The sequence below is a fragment of the Odocoileus virginianus genome, chromosome 23, assembly GCF_023699985.2.
Source record: "Odocoileus virginianus isolate 20LAN1187 ecotype Illinois chromosome 23, Ovbor_1.2, whole genome shotgun sequence".
NCBI classification, from domain to species: Eukaryota; Metazoa; Chordata; class Mammalia; order Artiodactyla; family Cervidae; genus Odocoileus; species Odocoileus virginianus.
Window position 1 is genome coordinate 9,447,485 of NC_069696.1, and position 24,568 is coordinate 9,472,052.

Sequence of the window (24,568 nt, forward strand, 5' to 3'; positions counted from 1 at the left end):
TGGTACTCAGCTTTCTTTATAGTCCAACTCTCACATCCATACATGACTACTGGAAAAACCATAGCTTTGACTAGACAGACCTTTGTTGGCAAAGTAATGTCTCTGCTTTTTAATATGCTGTCTAGGTTTATCAGAGCTTTCCTTCCAAGGAGCAAGCGTCTTTTAATTTCAAGGCTGCAGTCACCATCTACAGTGATTTTGGAGCCTCCCCAAAATAAATTCTGTCACTGTTTCCATTGTTTCCCCATCTATCTGCCATGAAGTGATGGGACCGGATGCCATGATCTTAGTTTTCTGAATGATGAAGATCATGGCTTCCCATTGAACTAGTAATAAAATCCAAACCCTTTCTGGTAGCTCACAAGGCTTTGCAGGATCTTGACACTACCCACAGGCCTCCAGCCCCATTTTTTTCTCTCCTGGCATTCCAGTGTCATTCATCTTCCTATGGTAGCTAACATGGGCTTAGGCTAAGAGAAGTTAGTAACTTAAGATCATGAGTTGCTAAATGGCAGAAGTGGGCCCCGCTGGAATCTCTACACTACACAGTCTCTAAAAGTTGATGGGTCATGGAAATACACTGCAGGGTGTTGTGGTTTTTTAAAAATATTGATTAATTTGGCTATATCAGGTCTTAGTTGCAGCACTCAGGATCTCTGTTGCATCATGGGGAATCTTTCACTGTGGTGCACAGACTCTCCAGCTGTAGCCTGTGGGCTCTGGAGTACTAGGGCTCAGTAGTTGCCGCCTTCAAGCTTAGCTAGTCTGAGGTCTCTGGGATCATAGTTCCCCAACCAGGGACTGAACCTGCATCCCCTGCACTGGAAGGCAAATTCTTAACCCCTGGACCACCAGGGAAGTCCCTGCAGTATGTTTTAAACAAATAAAAAGAGACTTGGAGTACATGACAGAGGCACTCAGAAATGCATGGTCCTTCAATTTGCTGATTTTACATATATAGGGATATCTCTGTAAGTCTGGCTGCAGTGACCAAATTTGGCCTTCCCTGCATCTATTTTATTTATAGGTCTGTCCGTGAGCTTCTTGAAGTTGGGAGGAAATGCAACTTTAGCTCTTTATTCCCACAACTGCCCAACATCATTTCTAAGATGCCTTCAGTAAAAGTGTTTAGGAGATCATATTAATTCTTTCTCTCAAAACTCTCAAAGTTTTCCTTCTTCATTCCATTCCCACAACTTACTGCCCTGAAGGGCTTTTCATTGCTGCCCCAGAGCTTAGCCACCACACATCCAAGCTCCCGGCCTCAGTCTTTCTTGCAAGTGACCCACCCACTATCACAAAAGCCTTCCCTTCATAGATATCTTTTGTCCACACAGAAAGTTCTGGCCTAAGCCCAACCTTCCTCTCCAGCCTAACCTCCCTTCTGTCCTCCAGTCACTGGGAGCTTCCAGCTCCAAGGATGGAGAAAGTCCTTTTATAGCCGAGTCTTGAACATTTCTTTACCTGAAAAATTCCTACTCATCCATCAGAACCCAAATGCAATACCTTTCTCATTCATTCATTCAACACACTACGTGACAGCTGGTAGAGATCCAGTGGGGAAGAAGAACTGGTTCCTAGGCCCAGCTTCAGCTCAGAGGGGTTGGGAGGAGAGGGAGGGTGGAGCCAGAGGCTTAGAGGAAACCAAAAAATGTTTCAGTGGGTTTACAGAGGAGATAAAAACTGGTAAGACTGAAGAGCCCTAGGCAGGGTCCAGATCACGAAGGCCTTACTTATTATTATATTCATTAACTTTTTTGCCACACCCCACTGCATGTGGGAATCTCAGTTCCCAGACCAGGGATGGAACCTACATCCCCTGCATTGCAAAGAGATTTCTTAACCATTGGACAACCAGGTCCATTAATTTTTAATTCTTACACCAGCTGTACAAGGTAGGGGTTATTATCATCATCATTTTCTAATTTATCTCACTATCATTTATCTTACCATCATTTATTTGCCTCAGGTGAGGCAAAGTGCTTCTCATGTGGCACTAGTGGTAAAGAACCCAGCTGCCAATGCAGGAGACTTAAGAGACACTGGGTTTGATCCCTGAGTCCGAAAGATCCCTTGGAGGAGAGTATGGCAATCCACTCCAGAATTCTTGCCTGGAGAATCCCATGGACAGAGGAGTCTGGCGGGTTACAGTCGGTAGGGTCACAAAGAGTTGGACAAGACTGAAGGGACTTAGCATGCACTTGCACACAAAGCAAAGAGAAGTTAAGTAGGTCATTCAAGGTCACACAGCTCTCATTCAAGGTCACACAGCTAATAAGTGGCATAGCTGGGATTCAGACTCCAGAGCCAATGATCCTAACCACTAGGCTTATGCCACCACCTCATTAGCCCAAGGGCAGCAAAGGGAAACCTTGGAAGGTTAGAACCAGGAAATGACACTGGGACATGTGAGCTGGAGGAACAGGGGGTGGGAGGAGGCTGGTGGGGAAAAGAATACCAGGGAGGAAATTACTGGGTGGCCCCTATAAGAAGAGGCCTGAGCAAGTTGGTAGCCATGGAGAGCAAAGTTGGGCCTAGTCCAGAGGTCTTTAGGGGGTGGTCCCAGATAGGGTGCAGGACCTGGGGATGGAAGTGGGAGGAGCCTAGGCCTGAGGGCTTTCACTGAGATGGGAAACTGGAGGACGGCCAGGTTGGGGTGAAGAGGCCAGTGCTACCAAGTTCGATGTTTTGGGTTCCCAGGCTTCTTTTATGGTGTTCAGCTCACGGGGTTGTAACAGTGATTTGTTGGCACGATTGGTTTCCTCATTAGTGAAAACAGGGACCAGGCCTCCTTATTAATTCTCTGCATCGTTCCATGGAAGCTTTGAGGTGGCTGACAAAAACGCACAAAGACTTAGTCTGCCAGCTCCTTGCCGGCCCAGGACTCTTCTGTCATGTCCCTCTCCATCCTGCCGGCCTAGCCCTGTGCCTGGCACAAGGTCAGGGCTTGTAAATATGTGCTATTTGAAGGAACAAAAGGATACCAAAATAATTGCTAAGAACGGAGGAGTGAGGGAGAAATCGAGTTGGAAACTAATCCAGGAGGAGGAGAGTCCAGTGTGTGGTTAAGGGCATGGAGTTCCCACGCCTCAGCGCACTAGCTGAGCAGCGGCGGCCGGTGAACCTCTCAGCAGCTCATGGCCTCCCTGTAAAGTGGAGATAATAATAGAAACCATCTCAGATGGCTGTCCATCAGTGGAGGGCTGGATGAGAAAAGATACATGGTGTACCACTGAGTAAAATAACATAAAGCCATATGAAAGGATGAGAATGCATCCTGTGTATGGATAGAGAATGATATTGAGAATATATTATTAAGTATAAAAATGCAAGGCACAGAGCAGTCTATATGGGATGTTACTATTCATGTCAAAAGGAGAAAAATAATACTGTATGTGTGTCTGTGTATCTGTGTGTATTTGTGTGTGTGTCTCTGTGTGTCTGTGTGTATCTGTGTGTGTGTGTCTGTGTGTCTCTGTGTGTGTCTGTGTATGTGTTTGTGTGTGTCTGTGTGTGTGTTTGTGTGTGTCTCTGTGTGTGGGTCTGTGTCTGTGTGTGTGTTTGTGTGTGTGTCTGTGTGTCTCTGTGTGTATCTGTGTATGTGTTTATGTGTGTCTGTGTGTCTATGTGTTTATGTGTGTCTGTGTGTCTATGTGTTTGTGTGTGTGTCTGTGTTTGTGTCTGTTTGTGTGTCTCTGTTTGTCTGTGTGTTTATGTGTGTCTGTGTGTGGGTCTGTGTGTGTGTCTCTGTGTATCTGTAAGTATCTGTGTGTGTGTGTTTGTGTGTGTGTCTGTGTGTCTCTGTGTGTTTTTGTGTGTGTCTGTCTGTGTGTTTGTGTGTGTCTGTGTGTTCACGCAGGTATGTGTGCACTGATCACACTGGCTGTCTCCAGGGCAAGGAACTGAATGCCTGAGGGATGTGGGAGGGGGACCAGGTAGGAGGGAGAATATTTTATTTTATTTTATTTTTTGAGAATATTTTAAATGCCCTTCAGAATCTGTGATGTGTGGAATCATGGGGCACAGTGTCCACGGGCTTTGACCCATTAGAGTCACCAATCAGAATCTCAGCAGTGGCCTGTTGAAATCTCTGGCTGAGAGACGGGGACACTTGAAAGTTGGAGTCCTCACTGCTGGACCGCCGGGAAATTCCCATCACTAGGTGTGTCCTGAGTCACTCAGTCGTGTCCAACTCTTTGTGACTCCATGGACTATAGCTTGCCAGCCTCCTCTGTCAATGGATTTCCCAGGCAAGAATACTGGAGTGGATAGCCATTTTCCTCTCAAGGGATCTTCCTGACCCAGGGATCAAAAACCCAGATCTTCTGCATTGCAGGCAGATTCTTTGCTGCCTAAGCCACCAAGGGCGGGCAATGCAGGAGACATGGGTTCGCTCCCTGGATCAGGAAGATCCCCTGGAGAAGGGAATGGCTACCACTCCAGTATTCTTGCCTGGAGAATTCCATGGACAAAAGAACCTGGCGGGCTACAGTCCATGGGGCTGCAAAGAGTCAGACATGACTGAGCGATGAACACAGTTTTGTATTCTCGTGCAAAATGTGCAGTGATTGTTTTAACCTTATTATAATTTGTATCATGGGAACATTACCTAGTCAAATTCAAAACTAAATAAAATTTAAATTAAAAAAAGCAATTAAGATTTTTTTCCCATCTTAAAAAAAGCCCTCTCGGTCCCCTTTCCCTCCAGCTACTGCCCCATTTTCTGCTCCCTTTACTAGCAAAACCGCTTGAAGGAGTCATCTGCATTTACTGTTTCCAAATCCTCTCTTCCCGTCTGTCTTCAACCTGCTCCGGTCAGGGTTTTGGCCCTACCTCTCAACCCACGCTGCTTTCTCAAGGTCAACAATGGCATCCACTCTGGCAAATCCAGTGGCTATTCTCAGTCCTCGAGCGTTTATCCCAGCTGATCACTCCCTCCTCCCCGACACACCCGGGTCCTCCTCCCACCTCCTCTCCCCACCTCTAGACGTGGGCGGTCTCAGGACTCCGCTGAGCAGTCTACACACCTGTCTGCTCACATCCCCATTTGGAGACTCAAATTTCACCTGGGCCAAATGGTCATCTCTTCCCCCACAAACCTGCTCCTTTTAGACTTTCCATCTTCAAAAACGACTTCATCAGGGACTTCCCTGGTGGTCCAGTGGCTAAGATTCCATGCTCCCAACACAGGGGGCCTGAGTTCGATCCCTGGTCGGGGAATTAGATTCCCATGTGCTTCAACTAAGTTTTCAGGCTGTGACTAAAGGTCGCACCTGTCACAACTAAGATCCTGTGCAGCCAAATAAGTCAACTAATTTTAAAAAATAAATTAAATGTCACTCAGAAATTCTCAGTCCTCCTTTCCTGACCTGGCAATGCTCCATCTCACTGGAGGAAGAGTCAACCCTTGAGACGGTCTTCTCATCCCTGAAGGGTGCACCGGTGATCCCTATGACCGTGTGTACCCGTGCCTCTGCCTAGTGTCTATTTCTCAAACTCTGGGGGTCCGCCCCACTCATGGCCTCTGCCTGATGCTGTTTCCTCTCCCTAGAACATTCTCCCTCTCAGCACCCTCCCTCACCTCCTCCAGGTCCTTGCTTTAATGTCATCTCAATGACGCTTTCTCTGGCACCACCCCTCCCATTGTAAATTACAAATCACCCAGCACCACCCCCCAACTCCCTCCCTCACCTCCCTGCTTAATAGCTTTCTATAACATCTACTGTCTCCTGACATGTGACATAGTTATTTATTAGGTTGTTTTACTGCCTCTCTCCTTCTTCCTGACTGTAAGTGCCACGAAGACAGGGGTTTGTGTCTGTTTTGTTCACTGTTGATTTCCCACTACAGCACCTAGAAAAGTGTCAAGTGCACAATAAGCCCAGGGCAAATATTTATTGGATGATTAAATCAGAGGAGGAAAAGAAAATATTAACCCTGAGATATGCATGGTCCTGTAAATAAACTTGCTATTGACAAAGGAAGAATTTGGCTCCAAGATTTCTAGCAGTCAAAACAAAGAGAAAAACATCTCAATTATAAAATGGAAACTGTTGGTGGTTTAGTCACTAAGTCATGTCCAACTCTTGGAACCCCCATGGACTATAGCCTGCCAGGCTCCTCTGTCCGTGGGATTCTCCAGGCAAAAATACTGGAGTGGGTATCCATTCCCTTCTTCAGGGGATCTTCCTGACCCAGGGATCAAACACGGGTCTCCTGTATTGCAGGCAGATTCTTTACCAACCGAGTTACAAGAAAAGCCCAAAATAGAAACTAACCAATTTTAATTGGTTAGGAACATTTCAATTATAAAATATAAACTAACCGGGTATCTGGATTTTCTTGATTCTGAGCTCTCAGAGGGCCTTCTTCAGGTTCTCAAGGCACGGAGGCTGTGAGGATCAAGATGATGCCCTTGACCGTGTCTGGAAAGGTCCGGGAATGACACACACCCCGCCGTGGACAACTGGGGAGCACTAGGAACGGTGGTCCTAGAAGGGACCTGAACAGAGCATCCCAGGACATTACTCTCTGTTCTGGTTTGAGCCAGAAAGCAAAGTAGAGAAAGTCAGTAGATGTTTGTTCAGGTTGCTGTGCAGAAGGCCCTGCTCTGGGGGGCTTGTGCTCCAGCAAGGAGGACCCACAGGAAGCAGGAGAACAAGCAGAAGCAGGTCCTCTCTCAGGCCCCGCTGTTGAGAAAGGTCACGTGCAAAATCTGCTGGTGAGGGAGGGACGACTGCCCCTCTGGCCGTGGCGGTCGGGGCGGCCTCACTCGGACGGTGAGCGCGAAGGGGAGTACTCAGGGTTGGGAAGGCTGGAGGTGTTCAGGAGCGTGTATCTGCGGGCAGATGGCTGATCGAGGCCTGCCTCATAGCCATCCCAGGGCCAGGTCAGCTGGGGGTCAGCCTGGCTGATCCAGCCCCAATCCTCTGGGAAGGATGTGGGAGAGGCTGGCTGCAGGTCAGGGACCCCCCCCACTCTTCTCATCACAGAGAACTCTTCCTAGTGACTTGAGGGGATCCAAGCAGCGACAGCACAAGGAGATACTGACCCACATGCCTTAGGGGAAGGCTCCAGCCCCAGGCAAGTCCAGGAGAGCCTCCCATACCCCCAGTATCCTGCCTGCCCTGACCATTACCCTGGACGAGCTGGGAGGATGCCAGCAGCACTGTCTCGTTTCAGATGAGGAGCAGACCTCTTTCAGACACCCACCTAGACCCCACACAATGTGGCCTCTGCCCTCCTAGTCTCTGCACCAGCCACATCAGAGACCCTAAGTTCCTTGAATATGCAGCATTTGTGGGTTTTTTGGCTTTTTGGTGGCAGGGCATGACATGCCTTCCCCATGCAGCATCAAAGACCCTGGACAGCCAAAAATAAAATAAATAAATAAAATTAAAAAAAAAAAAAAAAAGAATCCACCTTCTAATGCAGGAGATGCAGGTTCAATCCCGGATGGGGGAAGCAAGATCCCACGTGGTTTGGGGCAACTAAGCTCACATGGGGCAACTACTGATCCCATGAGCCACAACAAAGACTCACCACAGCCAAGTTAATGAATTAACTAAAAAATACATAAATAAATGGGATGCTTATGGAGGGCTGCACAAACCAGTGACATTTAAAATGAATAAATAAATAAAAATAAAATTGCTAGTACAGGCTGGAGATGAGTCCCACAGCGGAGGATATGGGTGTCCAGGGAACTCAAGACATTTCAGAGCAGTGTGGTATAGAAGAAAGAGCAAGAATAATGAAGCCAGAATTCTTGTGTTTTAATTCCAGCTGCATTACCAGCTGTGGGGTGCTGGGTAAGTTTCTTAAACTCTCTGTGCCAAAGTTTCAGCATCTGTCAAGTGGCACCAACAGCTTAGGAGGAGTGTATGTACCTTAACGGGTTTTATGGATTCAAAGCCATGGAAGGCCAGGACGGGGCCCCACGAGTGGGCTGATGGGGACTTTAAAGTTCAGTTGGAACCAACAGGACTAAGGGGCTTCTCTCTCCTGACCCACTTCTACAGCCTCACCAAAGTGAGGGAGGGTTTCTAGGAGATGAGCTTTTGAATTCTTGGGTTTTTACAGAAATAGCCTGCATGGCGGAGCCCCTGGTTTTAAGCAGATGATTTCTTTGTTACTCAGCTGCTGGTGGGTGGGTGGGTGGTGCCTTGGGCTGCTCATTTCCTGAATGAACAGCTGTGCCCTCTCCTCTTCGTGGAGAATAATCATAATACTACTTCAAACCTCAGCCCAGCCTCCTTCATTCACAGCTCCTGGCTGCCTGGCAGCCGCAGCACATGCTGGCCCGCCGGCGGGGCAGGGAGGGCCTCAGAGAAGGGGAGGCTGGACGTGCAGGGAGGGGTAAGGTGCTTGGCCCTGGTCTACAGCGGACCAAGCCACAGCCTCCTCAGAGCTGGCCTTTGAGGCCCTGCCTCTCGGCTCCAGACTCTTGGCCTACCTCTCCCCTCCCTCACCCGCTCCGGCCACACCAGCCTTCTTCCCAGCGCTCTGGCACGCCAGCACTCACAGCCACCTGAGGGCCTTCGGACAAACCACCCCCTCTTCCCACAGTTCTCTCTAGACCCTGGCAAGACTGGCTGCTCCTTGTCACCGGGGGCTCAGCTTAAACATCATCACTCCAGAAAGGTCCTCCCTGACTACTTCCCTCTGTTGGCCCGTAATCCACCACCCAGCCATCAAGACCCAAGGCCGAACCGACTCAGGACTTCTGTAATTCAAGTAGTACTTTTGGGACCTCCCTGGTGGTCCTGTAGCCAGGACTCTGTGCTCCCAATGCGGGGGGCCCGGGGATCGATCCTGGTCAGGAAACTAGAGCCCACTTGCCAAAACTAAGACCCAGCATGACTAAATAAATAAACAAATATTTTAAAAATATTTTTTAAAAAGTCACTGCCCTTGTGCCAGAGAAGATCTTTTCCTGCAGTTCTGACCACATCATTTGTTCACTGACTCGTATGTTCACCCAACTCATTGGGCTGGCCTCAGTGCCTCTTACTAGCCATTTTTATTAGGAATTTGTATCTTTCTGGTCTCCCTTAAAACTCCCTGCTCCTTTTCATTTTAATAAGACTTCTTTTGAAAATGCCAGGCTGCGTCAGCTGTACTAAAGATATGCGAAGGACAGACTTTCTTCTTTCCTGAGAAGGGGTGGGTAGGGGGACGAGGAGCCAGTCTGGGGGGCCCTCCTCCAGCCAGGCTTGTACACCAGCTGCCCTGGAGCCTCCGACAGCCCTGTCAGCAAGGGCCTCCTTCTCTGCTTTCCAGAGCTCACGGGGGACCAGAGTCATTAGAGGCTTGCCCAGGTCACCCAGCTTGGAAGCCCTAGGGCTGAGACTCACGCCCAGGGCGTCTGGAGAGCTTCCCAGGCTGTGGAGTCTGTGTGTGTGTGTGTGTGTGTGTGTGTGTAGCCACCTTTCACTGCTTCAGGGGCCTCTTCAATTCAGTTCAATCCAGGAGAAACAGCTCAGGGTCTGCCGTGGGCCAGACAGAGGAAGACATGAGTTCTTGCCACTAGACTTGCCCACATGGGTTTACAGAGGAGGAGCCCAGAGCCAAGTGACGGAGAGACCAGTGGAGGGCAGAGGCCACTCTGCTGCGGGGACAGAGGGAGAGGGAGGTCGGCGGGTCCCTGGGGCCCTGCTGCAGCCTCCACTCTTCCAGACTCACCCTCCACTCCACGGCCTCCCAGCAGACACACACACACACACACACACACACACACACTCATCACCCTCTCTAACTGCCAGGAATGCAGGCTGTCCCCAAGCTCTTCCCCCTTGCATTCCTCAGCAGCTACTCCCACCTGGCAGGGCAAATTATACCCTGGCCTGGCAATAAAAGCCACTTTCCAGAAAAAGAAGCTTTGGGGCCCTGGAGAGACGCAGCTCACTCTCTCACACCGCCCGTGTCTGACTCAGGGGCCCGGTGTCCCTTTAAGCAGGGAGTACAAATTCCCACCCTGGTCCCTCCCTCCTGCTCTTCCTGACGTCAGGAGGAAGGCGTGTGTGAGTGAGTGAGGGGCCTGAGGTGCCGCATGCTCACACACACACACACACACACACACACACACACAGAGTCAGACACACAGCACATCTCTCAGACCCATCCCTGCTCATCAGCTCCAAGCACACCAGAGAGAGGCCGAGTCTGAACGGCTGCAGGAGGCTGTGTGGGACCTCGGCCGCCAGGGAGAGGTAAGGGGCTAGATCCTGGGGCCTCGGGCGCTCCAGCCCTGGAAACTGACTTTAACGATGGGGGGCAGAGGGAGGTGTGATGAGGGGGTGCTCTGGGAAGGTGGGCCCCCTCCCCTGGGGCTGGCCCAGCCCAGTCCAGTTTACAGAGGAGAGGCAGGCGTGTGTGAGCGTGGAAGAGCCCACCCGGCCATCCCGCCCCCCTTCCTTGCTCTGCATGGCCCCCAAGGGAAGCTGAGGCTGCGTGGTTCCCTGTGAAAGGGCATTTATGTGTGTGTGTGTGTGAGTGTGTGTGTGTGTCTGGGACTTGTGTCTGGCTCAAGAGGCAGAGAACAGCAGACACCTGCCAAGCCGCAGCCGCAGACTCCTGTCTGGGAACCAGGGGGGAGAGAAATGACTGGAGAATAATTGGGTTCCTACCAGACGCTGAAAGCAGAGTGCAGCAGGGAGAGACGTGGATCGTTCCCCCTGGCATTTGGGGCTGGGGCCGGGGAGGGACTGTCGGGGGTGGGGGGCAGGCAGACAGTTGGACCTGGAGCAGCTGTCTCATCCTGACTCTGTTTCTTCCGCGATGTGTTGGGGATAATTGGGCTAATTGGCTTGGAGAGGTGGCTCCACGCTATTATTTCCCCCTTGGCCTTGGAGCCACCCCCACCAGGAGCTTTTGCTTCTCCCAAGGCCACTCCTCTCCCAGGCCGGCTGGTCTCACGCTGACCTCCACCCTTGCCAGGGTGCAGCCCTTGGAGGGCAGTGGTGATCAGCCAGGGTCTGCTGGGTCCCCTACCGTGAGATTCAGGGACTCAGGCAGCCTTGGATAGTAGTGCCAAGTCCCCGAGTGGCCTGACCCTGGCACAAGGAGTCCGGGCGGAGATAAGGGGGTGATACTGGCACCCACAAGGGAGACAGCAGGTTCCTGCCAATCTGCCAGCCTGCAGACTCTTCCCAGGGAGAGGGGAGGGGGACACAGGGAACGAGAACAATAATAAATACTGAGTGTGAACTGCTGCATCCGCTGGGGCTGGGGGAGGGGAGGAGGAAGTGCACCCAGGTGGAGGGTGGGCCACCTTTCTGAGAGCCTGGCAGCATGCCTGCCTGGATGGGCTCCAGGGGAGGCCTCTCCCTGGGAAGGGGACTGTCTGCAGCCCCCTGAGGGATGGGGAACCAGTCCTGCAAACCTGACTCTCAGAAGCCTCTGAGTCCTCCAAATTCTGGATATCTCCTCCCCCCAGCATTTCCTTGAAGTCTTTTCCAAAAACATCTATTTCCCACATTTGCCCCGCCCCTCTGGGTCTGTTTGACCCTCCTCCAAAAACAAAACAAAACAAAAAGAAGACAGGTGTAAGTAGGAACCAGCTCACAGGGGCCTGGGAGAGGCCAGAGGACATTCTTGGCCATAGAGGTTTCTCTCAGGCCTGGAGAGAGGGGATGGGCAGTGGTCACAGAAGTCCACTGGCCGTGGAGGAGCCTCCCTGGGAGGAACTCGGGGTCCCACACTGTGGGCTGGTGAGGGAGGGAAACCCGCAGGCGAGTCTGGAGGCAAGGCCCCAGGAATGGGGCCAGCAGAGGGCGCTCAGGGCCTGGCTGAGCTGATGGGTCCGCTGGTCGCAACTAGCGCAGCCAGGACCTGAAGCCTGGTGGGAAGAGGAGGGCTTGGGGCAATCCGGACCTTTGTCCGCGCAGGCATTAAGATAGGAGACAAGAAGCAATGGGGTGGTTCTTCCCCCTTGCCCCACGCCAGCAAAATGATGGCCTCCAGGATGAGTTGGCTTGGCATGCTGGAAATCTCATGGGTCATGTTGATTTGAGTTCAAGCTCAGCCACTCTTAAGTGTGACTTTGACCAGTCCATTCCTCTTTCCAAGGAGGGCTCAGGGTGGGAAAGCAACTTGCCCAGGGTCACACAGCCCAGAGGAGCTGGGATGTGAGCAGGGCTCTCTCGTGGTGCCCATCCTAGCATCCATACTCTCACTAACGCCCACGAAGCCCAAAGGCCTTAATCATAGGAGCCCTCCCGGGCAGCCTGGGGACGTGACAAGGAGGAGAGTTAAAGGGTCTCAATTAAGCTCAAGTATTGGCTGGGGCAGTGCCCCCCACCCCCGACCCCAGTATGCGCGCACACACATACACACATGCTGTGGGAGAGGGAAAGAACCAGGTTTAATTAGGTCACCTCCAGCTGTTCCAGCAGCTTTGGCACTGATGTATTTTAAGGAGTGTCTGAGAGGCTGGGGGAGGGCAGGGGTGCTGGGGAAGAGCCAGCTTCTGCCTGGTGGTCCTGAGGCTGTTTCCTCACCCTCCTCAGGCCCATCCTGGGTAAGACCTCAAAGTCCGGAAAGCCCTTCCACCATCACCCTGCGTTCCCTGTCCTGCTCCCTTTCTAAGTCATCGGACCCACGCCTCCCCCTGTCTGTTCCTTCTCAGTGGGGGGGCTTGGGCTGGGATGCTTTTATGGAGGGAGTTGTTTTTAAGCTTGCCGTAGTTGGCAAGTGACTCACCCAAGGTCACGGTCTGAGTCAGCACAAAGCCAGAAATAGAACCCCAAGCCCCGTTCTCCCTTCTGCAGGGGCGGTGGGAGCTTGCAGGGACCCGCAGGTCCTCCCTCCCTCCCTCCTGCCTAAGGCCTCTGTCCCGCCCCCCAAACATCTCCAGGGTGCTAAAGTGCGGGGCCCAGCTGGCTGTGTGACCCCAACAAGACGCTTCACCTCTCTGGGCCGCAGTTTACTCCTCTGAAGAATGGGGTTATAATTATAATTACCTAGTAGGTTTGTTGTGAGGGATAAATGAGGAAAGGGGGCAAAGGGCTTGCCACACCTCTTGGCACATGGTTACTAATCCATCGATGGTGGCCATGATCTTGTCGTGACCAACCACCCTGTGTCCCTTGTCTGTCTGTTCCCCCCGGCCCCTGGCTCTCTCAAGGCAGGGCTGTCTCTTCTCCTGTTTGTTGTCCCAGTGCCTGGCAATCACACTCAGTTACGTGTGTGTTTTTGACAACCTCAGAGGAGAGGTGGAGTGACCCTCATGCGTCATCTGGATCAATGATGATTCATGTAGTCAAGGAGAAAATTGAGGCCCAGAGAAGGGCACGTGCTTGCCCTAGGTCACACAGCACCGGATGGTTGAGCCAGCTTCGTTTTCCTGACTTGCCCAAAAGGAAAGGGATTCACGGGGTCAGGAGAAGACTCTGACAGCCATCTCCTGCCCAGTTCTTTTGGGGGAGCTGATAATTGGAGGAGCCCCAACACCAGGCTGATGGTCACCTGCTGATGTGGCTGAATCACCATTCACAGCCCCGTGACGCTGTATCAGGACCTTGCCTAGGGTTATCTCTGAATAGCTCTGATGTTTTATTTTTACCTCCCCTGGCCTTTTGTCTGCGGAATCTCTGGGGCTTGATCTTCATGCAGGGAAATGAAGAGGAGCTTGGCTGGCAGGATCAGAACCAAAACACTCTCAGGGGGACCACTGACAGCTCCTCAGTTCCTCTCGTAACCTGGACAAGGACTATGATTCACCCTATTTGACAGATGGGTAGACTGAGTCTCTGGAGAAGGAAATGGCAATCTACTCCAGTATTCTTGCCTGGAGAATTCCACGGACAGAGGAGCCTGGCAGGTTACAGTCCATGGGGTCACAAGAGTCGGACATGACTTAGTGACTAAACCACCACCAGACTGAGTCTCAAAGGGGGAGTGTCGAGATTTCCCTGATGGTCCAGTGGCTAAAACTCCAAGCTCCCAATGCAGGGGGCTTGGGGTTCGACCCCTGGTCAGGGAACTAGATCCCACATGTTGCAACTAAAGATCCCACATACCACAACTAAGATCTGGCACAGCCAAATATCTAAATAAATAAATATATTTTTTAAGGGAGGGTCACCCAGCTAGGACACTCTAGAGCCAGGAGTCAATCCTGGGTCATCTGGGACTCAGGCTGTCCTCTTGCCCTCCAGCTGCTAGTTCTGAAGGGTATCATTCCAGGCCAGAGATGCCCCCAGGCAGGCACACCAAATCCCTTGGGGGTCAGGCTCTAGCTCTGTTTGAGTTGAACCAAATGTTCTACAAACACATCTCTATTTCTCTGCTCTCAGAGTTTATTTCCCCTTTGCTTTCTCAGGGAAAATTCTTCTGGGAACTTGTCCTCAGAGGAAGACACCATTTGCTTTCAGACAAATCTGGCCTCTGTTACTTACCTGCTGTGTGACCTTGGGCAAGTCACTTAACTTCTCTGAGCTTCAGCTTCCGCATTTGTAAAATGGACACAATTGTAATTTCAACCTTTTGGCAACTGGGAGATTTAAAAATGGAAAATAATTTATGTAAAGACTCTCTGGGTTTCCCTGGCAGTCCAGTGGTTAAGACTTCACCTTCCACTGCAGGGGGTGCTGTTCTATTCCTGGTCACTGAGCTAAAATCCCATATGAATGGTGGTCACAAAATCAAAACATAAAACAGAAGCAGTATTGTAACAAGTTCAATAAAGACTTAAAAAGGACTTTCTTGTAAAGACTGTATATAGCATTCAGATGATCAAAGCCCTGTCTTCCCTTGCCCCCTTCTGCAGCAATATTCTGGAGAAAGACTCTGAACTGGAGGCTTGCTCTGCATCCCCTTGTTTGGCTCTCTCTAGTTTCCCAGTCTACCCTGCACTGGGCAGCTTCTTCAAGTCCAGGGCTCTGGCATGGACCAGAGAGGCAAAGTCTCTGTCCAAGGTCACACAGCAGGTCAGTAGCAATACAAGGACTGAACCCAGGACCCCTGACTCCCCACTCATGGCTCCAGAGTCAGATTGCCCTGGTTCAAGCTCTGGCTCAGAAATTAATTGCTGTGTGGCCCTGAGTGAGTGACAGCCTCCCTGAGCCTCAGTTTTCTCACCTGCAAAATGGGGTCATAATAGCAAGAGCCTTAAAGTACTGATGCAGGAACTAAATGACAGGAGAAACTATGAGGATCAGGGCAGGGACCTAGTGGGTGGGCGAGTCCTTGGGGAAACAGGAGAGGTGAGAATAAAGGGTGGGTTTGGCTCCAGGGTCTCTCCTTCCACCCACTCCCTCTTCCCCCTATGCCCACCTTAGCTACCCTGCCTGGGAGAAGCACCCTCTCATCTAGCACCTACTCACTGCTTCCCGCACTCCATCCCATGTCATCCTCACTGATGCCCTTGGAGGAGGGGCTCTTGTAATCTTCATTTTCCAGCAGAGGAAGGAGAGAGGGAAGATCCCAGCCCCAACTCCTTCCTGAAGGCCAACTCCCCACCTTCTCCCAGGAACCCCCACTGGGTGGGTGGGGAGATGGATGGGGAGCTGGAGGGGATACATGTTCTGTCGCTGCTGTTATTCTGACCCCTTCCGCTTCCCCTCTGCTGCCTGGCCCACTGCGGGAGGGAAAGGAGGAGGCTGCCCTCCACCCCTACCTTGGATAGTGCCCCTTACCCCTCCCCCCTGCCCACATCGCATGGAACCTAAGAGCCAGGCTCATTCAGTCTTGGGTCTGGAGGCCTGTCTGGCTGGAGCAGGGCCCAGCTCAGCTGCATCTCCCTGGCAACCACTGTGGACCGCCTCAGCCCCTCCCCCACCTCCTTCCCTCCCCCTCCACCCCCCACGACCTCCCAGCACAGGCTGTCACTGCCAAGCACAATACCAGGCCTGGGAAAACTGTGCAGTGGGCAGCCCAGGACCGCCTTGCTTCCTGGAGAAAGGGAGGCTGAGTTTCTCTCCCTGCCACCTGCTACCCTCACCTAGGTAGGGTAGGGGGCACGCAGGAGTGAGCCCCAGGGCATCTCCTGCTTTTCTGCTGTCATCCTGGGTAGCTTTGTTGCCTGTCTTCCTTTTCCCTATAGCATTATTGAGGTATCATTCCTCAATAATATATATATTATTTATATAATTTATCTGTTTATGATGGACAAGTCAGTGGCTTTTAGTGTATTTACAGAGCTATGCAACATCACTATAGTCAACTTGAGGACATTTTCTTCACCTCCAAAAAGAAACTCTGTACGCATTAGATGTCACTCCTTGTTTTTCTTCACCCTTCCCAACCCCTAGAACCACTAACCTTCCCATCTCCATGGGTTTGCCACTTCTGAACATTTCACATACATGGAATCAGATAATATGCCATCTTTTGTGACTGGCTTCTTCCACCTAACAGCATTACTTCAAGGTTCAAGGTTTCAAGTCCAGCTGTCATATAGCTCTATCAAAACTTCATTTCCATGTTCTATTTCATGGTGAACCACATATAGACATAAACCACATGTTCATCTGTTTATCTGGGGATGGGCCTTTGGGTTCTTTCCACTTTGGGGCTTTTATGAATAATGCTGCTGTGGACGTTCATGTGCCAGGTTTTGTGTGATAGCTTTCCTTCTGGAAGCTTCAGTTTTCTTCACTCTAAAATGGGGACAAGTGAATTCCCTGGAGGTCCAGTGGTTAGGACCCTGTTCTTTCACTGCCAAGGGGGCAGGTTCAATACCTGGCTTTTAAAAGTTAATCAATTAGTTTGTTGTTGTTCAGTTGCTCAATCGTGTCAGACTCTTTGCAACTCCACAGACTACAGGATGCCAGGCTCCCCTGTGCATCACCATCTCCCGGAGCTGGCTCAAAGTCACGTCCATCGAGTTGGTGATGCCATCCAGCCATCTCATCCTCTGTCATCCCCTTCTCCTCTTGCCTTCAATCTTTTCCAATATCAGGGTCTTTTCCAATGAGATGGCTCTTTGCCTCAGGTGGCCAAAGTATTGGAGCTTTAGCTTCAGCATCTGTCCTTTCAATGAATATTAAGGGTTGATTTAATTAATCCAATTAGTTAAGTAAATGGGGATAAAAATGCCAAACCTGGCCCCGGCCTGCCTCCTCAAGTGGGCTCAGAGAGAAAAGCCGCACCTCAGCGTGAGGGGCCCTGAGGGGCCATTCTGACCCTCTGCCTGCCCCCCGCCCCCCGCCCCCTGCCCCCAGCAGCTCTCCCGGCGGGATGGGATGTGTTGGGGGCCTGCTGAGGGGGAGGGACACTGTATCTCCACCCCCAGGGACGGCAGAGCCAGCTCATCACCTTGACCCAGAAAAGTCCCACCTGCTGTAGGACGTTGAACAGTGGCCAGGAGACCTGCTCCAACGGCGGGAGTTGAGTGGAGGTGACTCCTCAGCTATTCCAGTCCATGCAGGGCTCTGGAGTCCGAAGGCGTCTTACACTCTTCCCGGGAAACTACGGGTTTGCAGGGGGCGGGGCAGAGATGGAGGTCAGAAATAGACTTAGCTCAGAGATTCACCTCTGGTCCCAGGGTGGTGGGGGGAGTGAAGGAATGGGGGTGAGGAGATGGAGAACCTGTGACCCTCACTCCTATATGTCATGGGCCGTGGGCAACTCTTTATATCCCTGCTTAGTCAAGCCTCCCCGTAGCCCATGAGGGAGTGAGGCAGGTTTCTCAGCTCCACTGTACAGGTGAGGAAGCTGTTGATGTTCAGTCATTCAGTCATGTCCTGCTCTTTGCGACCCGGTGCACTGCAGCACACCAGACTTCCCTGTCCTTCACCATCTCCCGGAGTTTGCTCAAACTCACGTCCATCGAGTTGGTAATGCCATCCAACCATTGCATCCTCTGTCATCCCCTTCTCCCCTTGCCTTTAATCTTTTCCAACATCAGGGTCTTTTCCAATGAGATGGCTCTTCGCATCAGGTGGCCAAAGTATTGGAGTTCAGCTTCAGCATCAGTCCTTCTGATGAATATTCAGGGTTGATTTCCTTTAGGATTAACTGGTTTGATCTTGCAGTGCATGAGACTCTCAAGAGGAGGCTGAGGCTGGTGGAAGTGCTACCCAAGACAGCATCTAACACGCAGCAAAACTGGAGCTCTCCTGGTCCAGGCATCCTGCTGGCCCTGATGGGGCAGACCACCTGCTCCAGGCTCAATAAATAGTTTAGCATCTCTTGGAGCCCAAGAGTTTCCCATCCAAGGGGACCCAGAGGGTGGTTGGGTGCATGGATGGGGGGACTACATTCTCTTCCTCCACAGAGAAAAATATAGGACAAGGGACTTCCCTGGTGGTCAAGTGGTTAAGAATAAGCCTTCCAATGCAAGGGATGCAGGTTTGATCCCTGGTCTGGCAACTAAAATCCCATACGCTGCAGGGCAACTAAGCCTGCGCACCTGAGAGATCCTAAATGCAGCCAAAAAAAAAAAGGATGGATTTTTTTTTTTTTTAAGTTTATCCAGGCACTGAGCTGTTGTCAGGGGAACTTCTATTGATTAGCATTGATAATAGCAAATTATTGGGTGTCTACAAGATGTCAGATGCCGTCACACACACACTAAACCATTGAAGCCATAGTCACTTTGCATGGTAAGCATTCTCAACTTCCTTTTTTTTTTTTTTTTAAATTTTTATTAGTTGGAGGCTAATTACTTTTCAACTTCCTTTTAGAGAGGAAGAAACTGGGGTTAAGGAAAAATCACCACCATTACAAAGAGCTCACCATGCCCCAGTGCTGTTCTAAGTACATAGAATGTCATCTAATCCTCACAGTGACCTCTCTATGAAGTAAGAACCAATGCTCTTCCCATTTTACAGAACAGGAAACCAAGTCAAAGGCTGTAAGTGTTGACCAAGGCTGCACAGCCAATAGTTAGAAGAGGATCCAAACCCAGGTCATTGGGGTCTGGAGCCCACACCCACCCCCGCCCCCCGCCATGTTGAAACTATTGAGTGGCTTGCTTGAGGTCACCAGGTTACAGGTGACAAAGCTGAGATTCAGACGCAGGTCTGTAGATTAGAAACCGCTGGCAATTGTGCCAAACTGTGTTCCAGGTCATCGGCCACTTTACCCATCCCATCTCCTAGCTCCCCAAGTTGAAGAACTGAACTTCAAGCTGGAAGGACTTTGCGGTTAGTCCCTCAGCTTGGCCCACCATTAACAAAACTCCACAGACGGCGTGGGGGGGGGTGGGGCGCTCCATGGAGACATTTAGTTCTTCTGGTTCGGGAGACTAGAGGTCCGAGTTCCGTGTGGCAGCATGGTCTGGTTCTGGGGAGTGTTCTCTTCCTAACTTGTAGACCACCCCCTGCCACCGCTTTCCACGTGGCTCAGCAGTACAGAACCTGCCTGCCAATGCTGGAGACACAGGAGATGCAGGTTCGATCCCTGGGTCAGGAAGATCCCCTGGAGGGGGAAATGACTGACAACCCACTTCAGTATTCTTGCGTGGAGAATCCCATGGACAGAGGAGCCTGGCGGGCTACAGTCCATGGGGGTCGCAAGAGTGAAATAGCAATGAAGCGACTTAGCACGCACGCACGCCCCCTGCTGGCTGTGTACTCACAAGGCAAGAGGACAGGAGGCAAGCTTTTGAGGAGGGGTGAGAAGGAGGGAAGGGTCTCTCCTTCTAAGGACACCAATCCCATAACGGGGCCCCATCCTCCTGACCTCATGTAAATACTTTTTTATTTATTTGGCTGCACCGGGTCTTAGTTGCAGCACCTGGGAATCTTTAGTTGTGGCATGCGAACTCTTTAATTGCGGCACGTGGGATCTATTTCCCTGACCGAGGATCAAACTCCGGCCTCCTGCATTGGGAGCGAGGAGTCTTAGCCACTAGACCACCAGGGAAGTCCCCTTCCCTACCTCATCTAAACCCAGTCACCTCCCAAACACCCCCATCTCCAAATACCATCACGCTGAGGGCTTCAGATTTCAACACATGAATTCCCCCGCAGCAAGGTTCTAAGACCGTTGCTAAGTCTTTCTGGTGAGGACCCTGTGTCAGGCAGGGGCTGTGAGTGGCCAGAACTCACGGTTGGGAGCAGCAGGCAGGCCCAGTCCTCCAGACATGTGTCCAGAAGCTGCCCACCCTGGACCACACTCACCTGTACCTCTCTCTCCCCACTTCCAGACGGAGCCTGTGGCTGGTGAGGCCGCCGAGCAGGGCCAGGCCGGGCCCTGCCCGCCAGGACGCCCAAACCCTTCACCGGCCCCTGCTCCTGGGAGCCCGCCCGGCTCTCCCGCTGGCCCTGCCATGACTTCGGAGCCTACGCCGCCTGCGGTCGTGCCCCCGCTGCACTCCCCCAAGTCCCCTGTCTGGCCCACCTTCCCCTTCCACCGGGAGGGCAGCAGGGTCTGGGAGCGAGGCAGTGTCTCATCTCGGGATCTGCCCAGTCCCCTGCCCACCAAACGGACCAGGACGTATTCAGCGTGAGTACCTGCCCCTTGCCCAGGCTCCGCTGATCTTTCCCAGGACAGGGCTCCAACTGGGGCTGTCCAGCCTCATCCTCCGCCATCCCCTGCTGTCCTCACCCGAGGGCAGGGGAGTTGTGTAAGGAGCTTCTAGTAACTACGAGCATTCGTTCATTCAGTCTACAAAGCTGTATGGAGCTCCTTCCCCAGGGGATCCAGGGATAAATAAGGCAACGCCTCAGTCCACAAGCTGCTTATAATCCAGGGGGGTTTGTCCACCGTTCGCGACAGCTGGCAGGGTTGGGGATGAGGACCCAGGGTCGGGCTTCAGGGAAGATGTCCTAGCTGGCTTTGGAAGATGTATCAGGAAAGGAGGGAAGCTGGGTGCTCCCGCTGGATGAAACAGTGGCATGTGGCTGACCTCTGGAAAGAGGTGGGCAGGCTGGACAGAGACCAGCCCTGGGCCTTCAGAATTAGGTCTCTGAGTGGGTCAAGCTGAAGAGGGGGTTTGTGTGAGCCACGTAGGCTTCTCTGGTTTCTCGACCGTAAAGAACCTGCCTGCAGCGCGGGAGGCTAGGGTTTGATCCCTGGGTGGGGAAGACCCCTGGAGAAGGGAATGGCTACCCACTCCAGTGTTCTTACCTGGAGAATTCCAGGGACAGAGGAGCCTGGTGGGCTACAGTCCACGGGGTCACGTAGTCGGGCCTAACTGGTGACCAACACTCTCACTTGTGGGGGCCACACGGAAGCTGGTTTGGCTTGGCCAAGGGAGGGGCCTGATGGGAGGTGCCGATTGTCCCCTGTGTCCACACCAAGGCCAGGCCCAGAGCAGAGGCTTACTAAATGATGCATGAAGGGATGAATGACAAATGAGCGAATGGGATGGAGACTGCTGCTTCGGGAGAGACTGAGCTCCCTGTTGTGGGAGGTACTCAAGCCTAGGCTGCACATTCTTCACTCAGAAGTCTTACAACAGGAATCCGCAGAAGCCAGACCAGCCTCAGCTGGAGAGGGTTCCGTGTGCAGAGAGGGGAACTGGCTGGCAGTCAGGCGACCCACTTGCTGGGCCACCTGCGAGAACCAGTTTCCCTCTCTGGGCCTGTCTCCTTATTGTCCAATGGGATGGTGAGAGGACTGAACTAGCCCCACTATGGGTGGTTTCTGCGCCGGGGAGGGTTTTCTAGGCAGGCTCTGCAGGCAGGGTGCAGGAAGGCTGTGGGGCTCCAGGGAAGCAGGGGGCGGGGTGCTCAGGCCACATTTCCAATCCTCCTACCCTATCTTTAGGACAGCCCGTGCCTCGGCTGGCCCGGTGTTCAAGGGCGTCTGTAAGCAGTTCTCACGCTCCCAGGGCCACGGCTTCATCACCCCCGAGAACGGGTCGGAGGACATCTTTGTGCACGTGTCTGAGTGAGTCCCTCCCAGTTCCCCGCTTTCAGCTGGGCCCTGCTACAGGGTCCCAGCAGGGCCTCCAAAATGCCTCCCTAGGCCTCTGCCCTCACTGGCTGAAGTCTGTGGTCCTGGCAGCTTTTTCCGCTCCTAGTGCCTCCAGGGGCAGGGGTGGAGGAGGGCTGGGGCCAGGTGGTGACGGGGGAACCCCAGAAGCCCTGGGACCCACCACCTGAGTCCTGGATCCTGTTCCCACACCAGGGGAGTTGAGAGGGCTGGGCCAGCCCCTGGGCCTTTCAGCCTGGAGGGAGGCTAGGAGAGGCGGGGTGGTCTTGGTCTGGACCCCAACCCTCATGCCAGGCGTGGCCTGTGGAGTCCATGAGCCTTGGGGACCTCTCTGAGTCCTTTCACACTCTTCACGTGATAGCAGTGGTCCCCAACCTTTCTGAAACCAGGGACTGGTTTCATGGAAGACAGTTTTTCCATGGACCAGGCAGGGATGGTGTCGGGATGATTCAAGCACATTGCGTTTATTGTGTACTTTGCTTCTATCATTGTATCAGCTCCACCTCAGATCATCGGCATTAGATCCCAGAGGTTGGGGACCCCTGCATCATAGCATCGTGAGGGGCGGTGTGGATTTCTCTCTTACGAGTCTGGCTCTGGCTACCTGGCCTAGCGAGGCCCAGGGTGAGGCTGCCCTCAGGCCTGACCACGGGAGCTGTCCAGGGAGGGGGCCTCTCCTGGGCTGACACCCCTCTCCCCGCCACCAGCATCGAGGGGGAGTACGTGCCGGTGGAAGGCGACGAGGTGACCTACAAGGTGTGCCCGATCCCGCCCAAGAACCAGAAGTTCCAAGCCGTGGAGGTGGTGCTCACCCAGCTGGCCCCACACACTCCCCACGAGACGTGGTCCGGCCAGGTCGTGGGCTCCTAGGCTGGGAGGCCCCTGTGCCAGCTGCCGGGGGAGGGGGAGAGCCACACAGGGTAGACAGGCCACAGCCAGCCCTGCGCCCCCCGCGCCGGCCGAGCCAGTCCCCCGGGTGGCCTCGGTGTGAACATCTGTCTGTCTGCTTGTGGACATGAGTGTGGGCCTCCATCCACCCCGTGACCCTCGTGTGAGCTGGACCGAGGCGGAAGCCACCAGACCTGCCTTCTCTGCTTATCTGCGCTCTCCTCCCTCCCCTCCCCACCACATAGGCACAGGACCCTCTTGCCCTCCTAACACCCGTCCCAGGGTCCACTGAGCCTCTGAGGGCCGGCGTCAGGCCTGGGGCTGGGACTCAGGGCATCGGTGGGCCCTGCCCTACCAGCTTGCTCCCCTCGCCTCTGCCTCAGGCCTGGCTGGCAGGGTGGGTCGGAGGGGCAGACCCTGCCTGTGCCACTCACACCTCCCCCTCTGGGCTGGGGTCTCCGCTTGGGACCTGGATCCCCCCCCAACCCCCCAGAAGCCAGGCCAGTGAGTGCTTTGGGGGAGCCCCCTGGCCTCTTGCAGGGGAAGAGGGTGAAACCTGGAGGCAGACAGCCCCCTCCCCCACTGCCAAGGCACAGCCCCAGCTCCTTCCTCCTCTCCCCCCAGCACACTGGAGAGGTAGGAGGCAGTTTGGGGAGCTCCTGGCCAGCCCTTCCTCTGAAGCCTGGCGATGGCTGTGAACCCCAAACTGAGGCCATGTCCACTACCCTGGGCCGCACTGAGCCTCGCCGCCTCCGCCCTCCTTGGAGCTAAGGGTCTGCAGTGGGCTGGGGGCAGAGCTCCCCCGGCCTGGATGGAGCCACCCCCTTGCCCTGACTCACAAACCCCACTGATGCTCGGCCTGTACCCACCCCTCATGGCTGCAAGGGCGCAGCGGTGGACACACACACACCCCTCAGGCAGGGCCGGGCAGGGGGACCCGCCAGAACAGTCCTCAGCCCGGGAGACCACCAGCCCTGCAGGCCCCTTGCTGGACCCTGTTCCCAAAGCCATGGGGTAGAGGCCCGCTGGCCCCCAACAAGCCAGTGGCCGAGGTGTGGTCCCCATCTTGTCCATCCCTTAAATGTGTGGTAGCCCCCTCCCCTTTGACCAGGACGTGTTTGTGTGCACTTTTGGGTAGCGGCCCCCACCCCCCATCACACTCCCTTCCAGAGAACACATCACCTGATGGGGGAAAAAATGGGGTTCAAGGGAGGGCTTCCCAGGGAATCACCCTTAGGAGATCCAGTCTGAGTAAAAGAGGGGCCCAAATGCCCACGATGGGGAGTCAGCGACTGTCTAGGAGGATCCCGGCCCTGAAGCTATGTGTACCCCACCCCTGTCCTGAGGGTGGAAGACCAGAGCTGTTAGGATGCACTAGCCAGCGCCCTAAAACTCAGAATGGCCCGTTTGAGCTGGGCCTACTCAAGCAAGGCCTGAAGCCTTTCCCCTGAGGAACAACGCCCCCTGGCTTCCTCGGCGGAAGGTTTACTGGTGCAGGTTAACTCCTGGGAAGCCCCAAGACACCCCCACCACCACCAGGGGTAGGCCACCCCTCTCAGGCACCAACCAGGAGGCAGACTGTGGTAACGCCAACCCTGGGCTGCCCCACTCGTGGCCCCACAGTGTCCAGTCAGACCCCCTGAGGCCCCCACCACCTCCTGGGTCCCCCGTCCCTCCTGACACTGGCAATAAACCCTCAACTGTGACTCAGCCTGGCCCACAGCTGCCTGTCTGCCTGGGTCCCAGGGGCGGGGGCTGGGGGAGAACACCCCAAACAGCTCTTGTTTGGGGTTCAGTGGCCCACCCTCCTGGACTGCATTGCGCCTCCTATGTGACCTGGGCCAAGTCCCTG

The 24,568-nt window shown here is 53.4% G+C and overlaps 1 protein-coding gene across 1 annotated transcript; it reads left to right on the top strand.

Annotated features, from left to right (window-relative positions):
* The first annotated feature begins 10,048 nt into the window (after positions 1–10,048).
* Positions 10,049–24,426, top strand: CSDC2 (cold shock domain containing C2). Its single transcript, XM_020876914.2, has 4 exons — positions 10,049–10,211; positions 20,096–20,394; positions 21,661–21,783; positions 22,536–24,426. The coding sequence occupies exons 2-4, from the start codon at positions 20,219–20,221 to the stop codon at positions 22,696–22,698; spliced, it is 462 nt and encodes a 153-aa protein (XP_020732573.1). The 5' UTR covers positions 10,049–10,211; positions 20,096–20,218; the 3' UTR covers positions 22,699–24,426.
* The last annotated feature ends 142 nt before the right edge of the window (positions 24,427–24,568 follow it).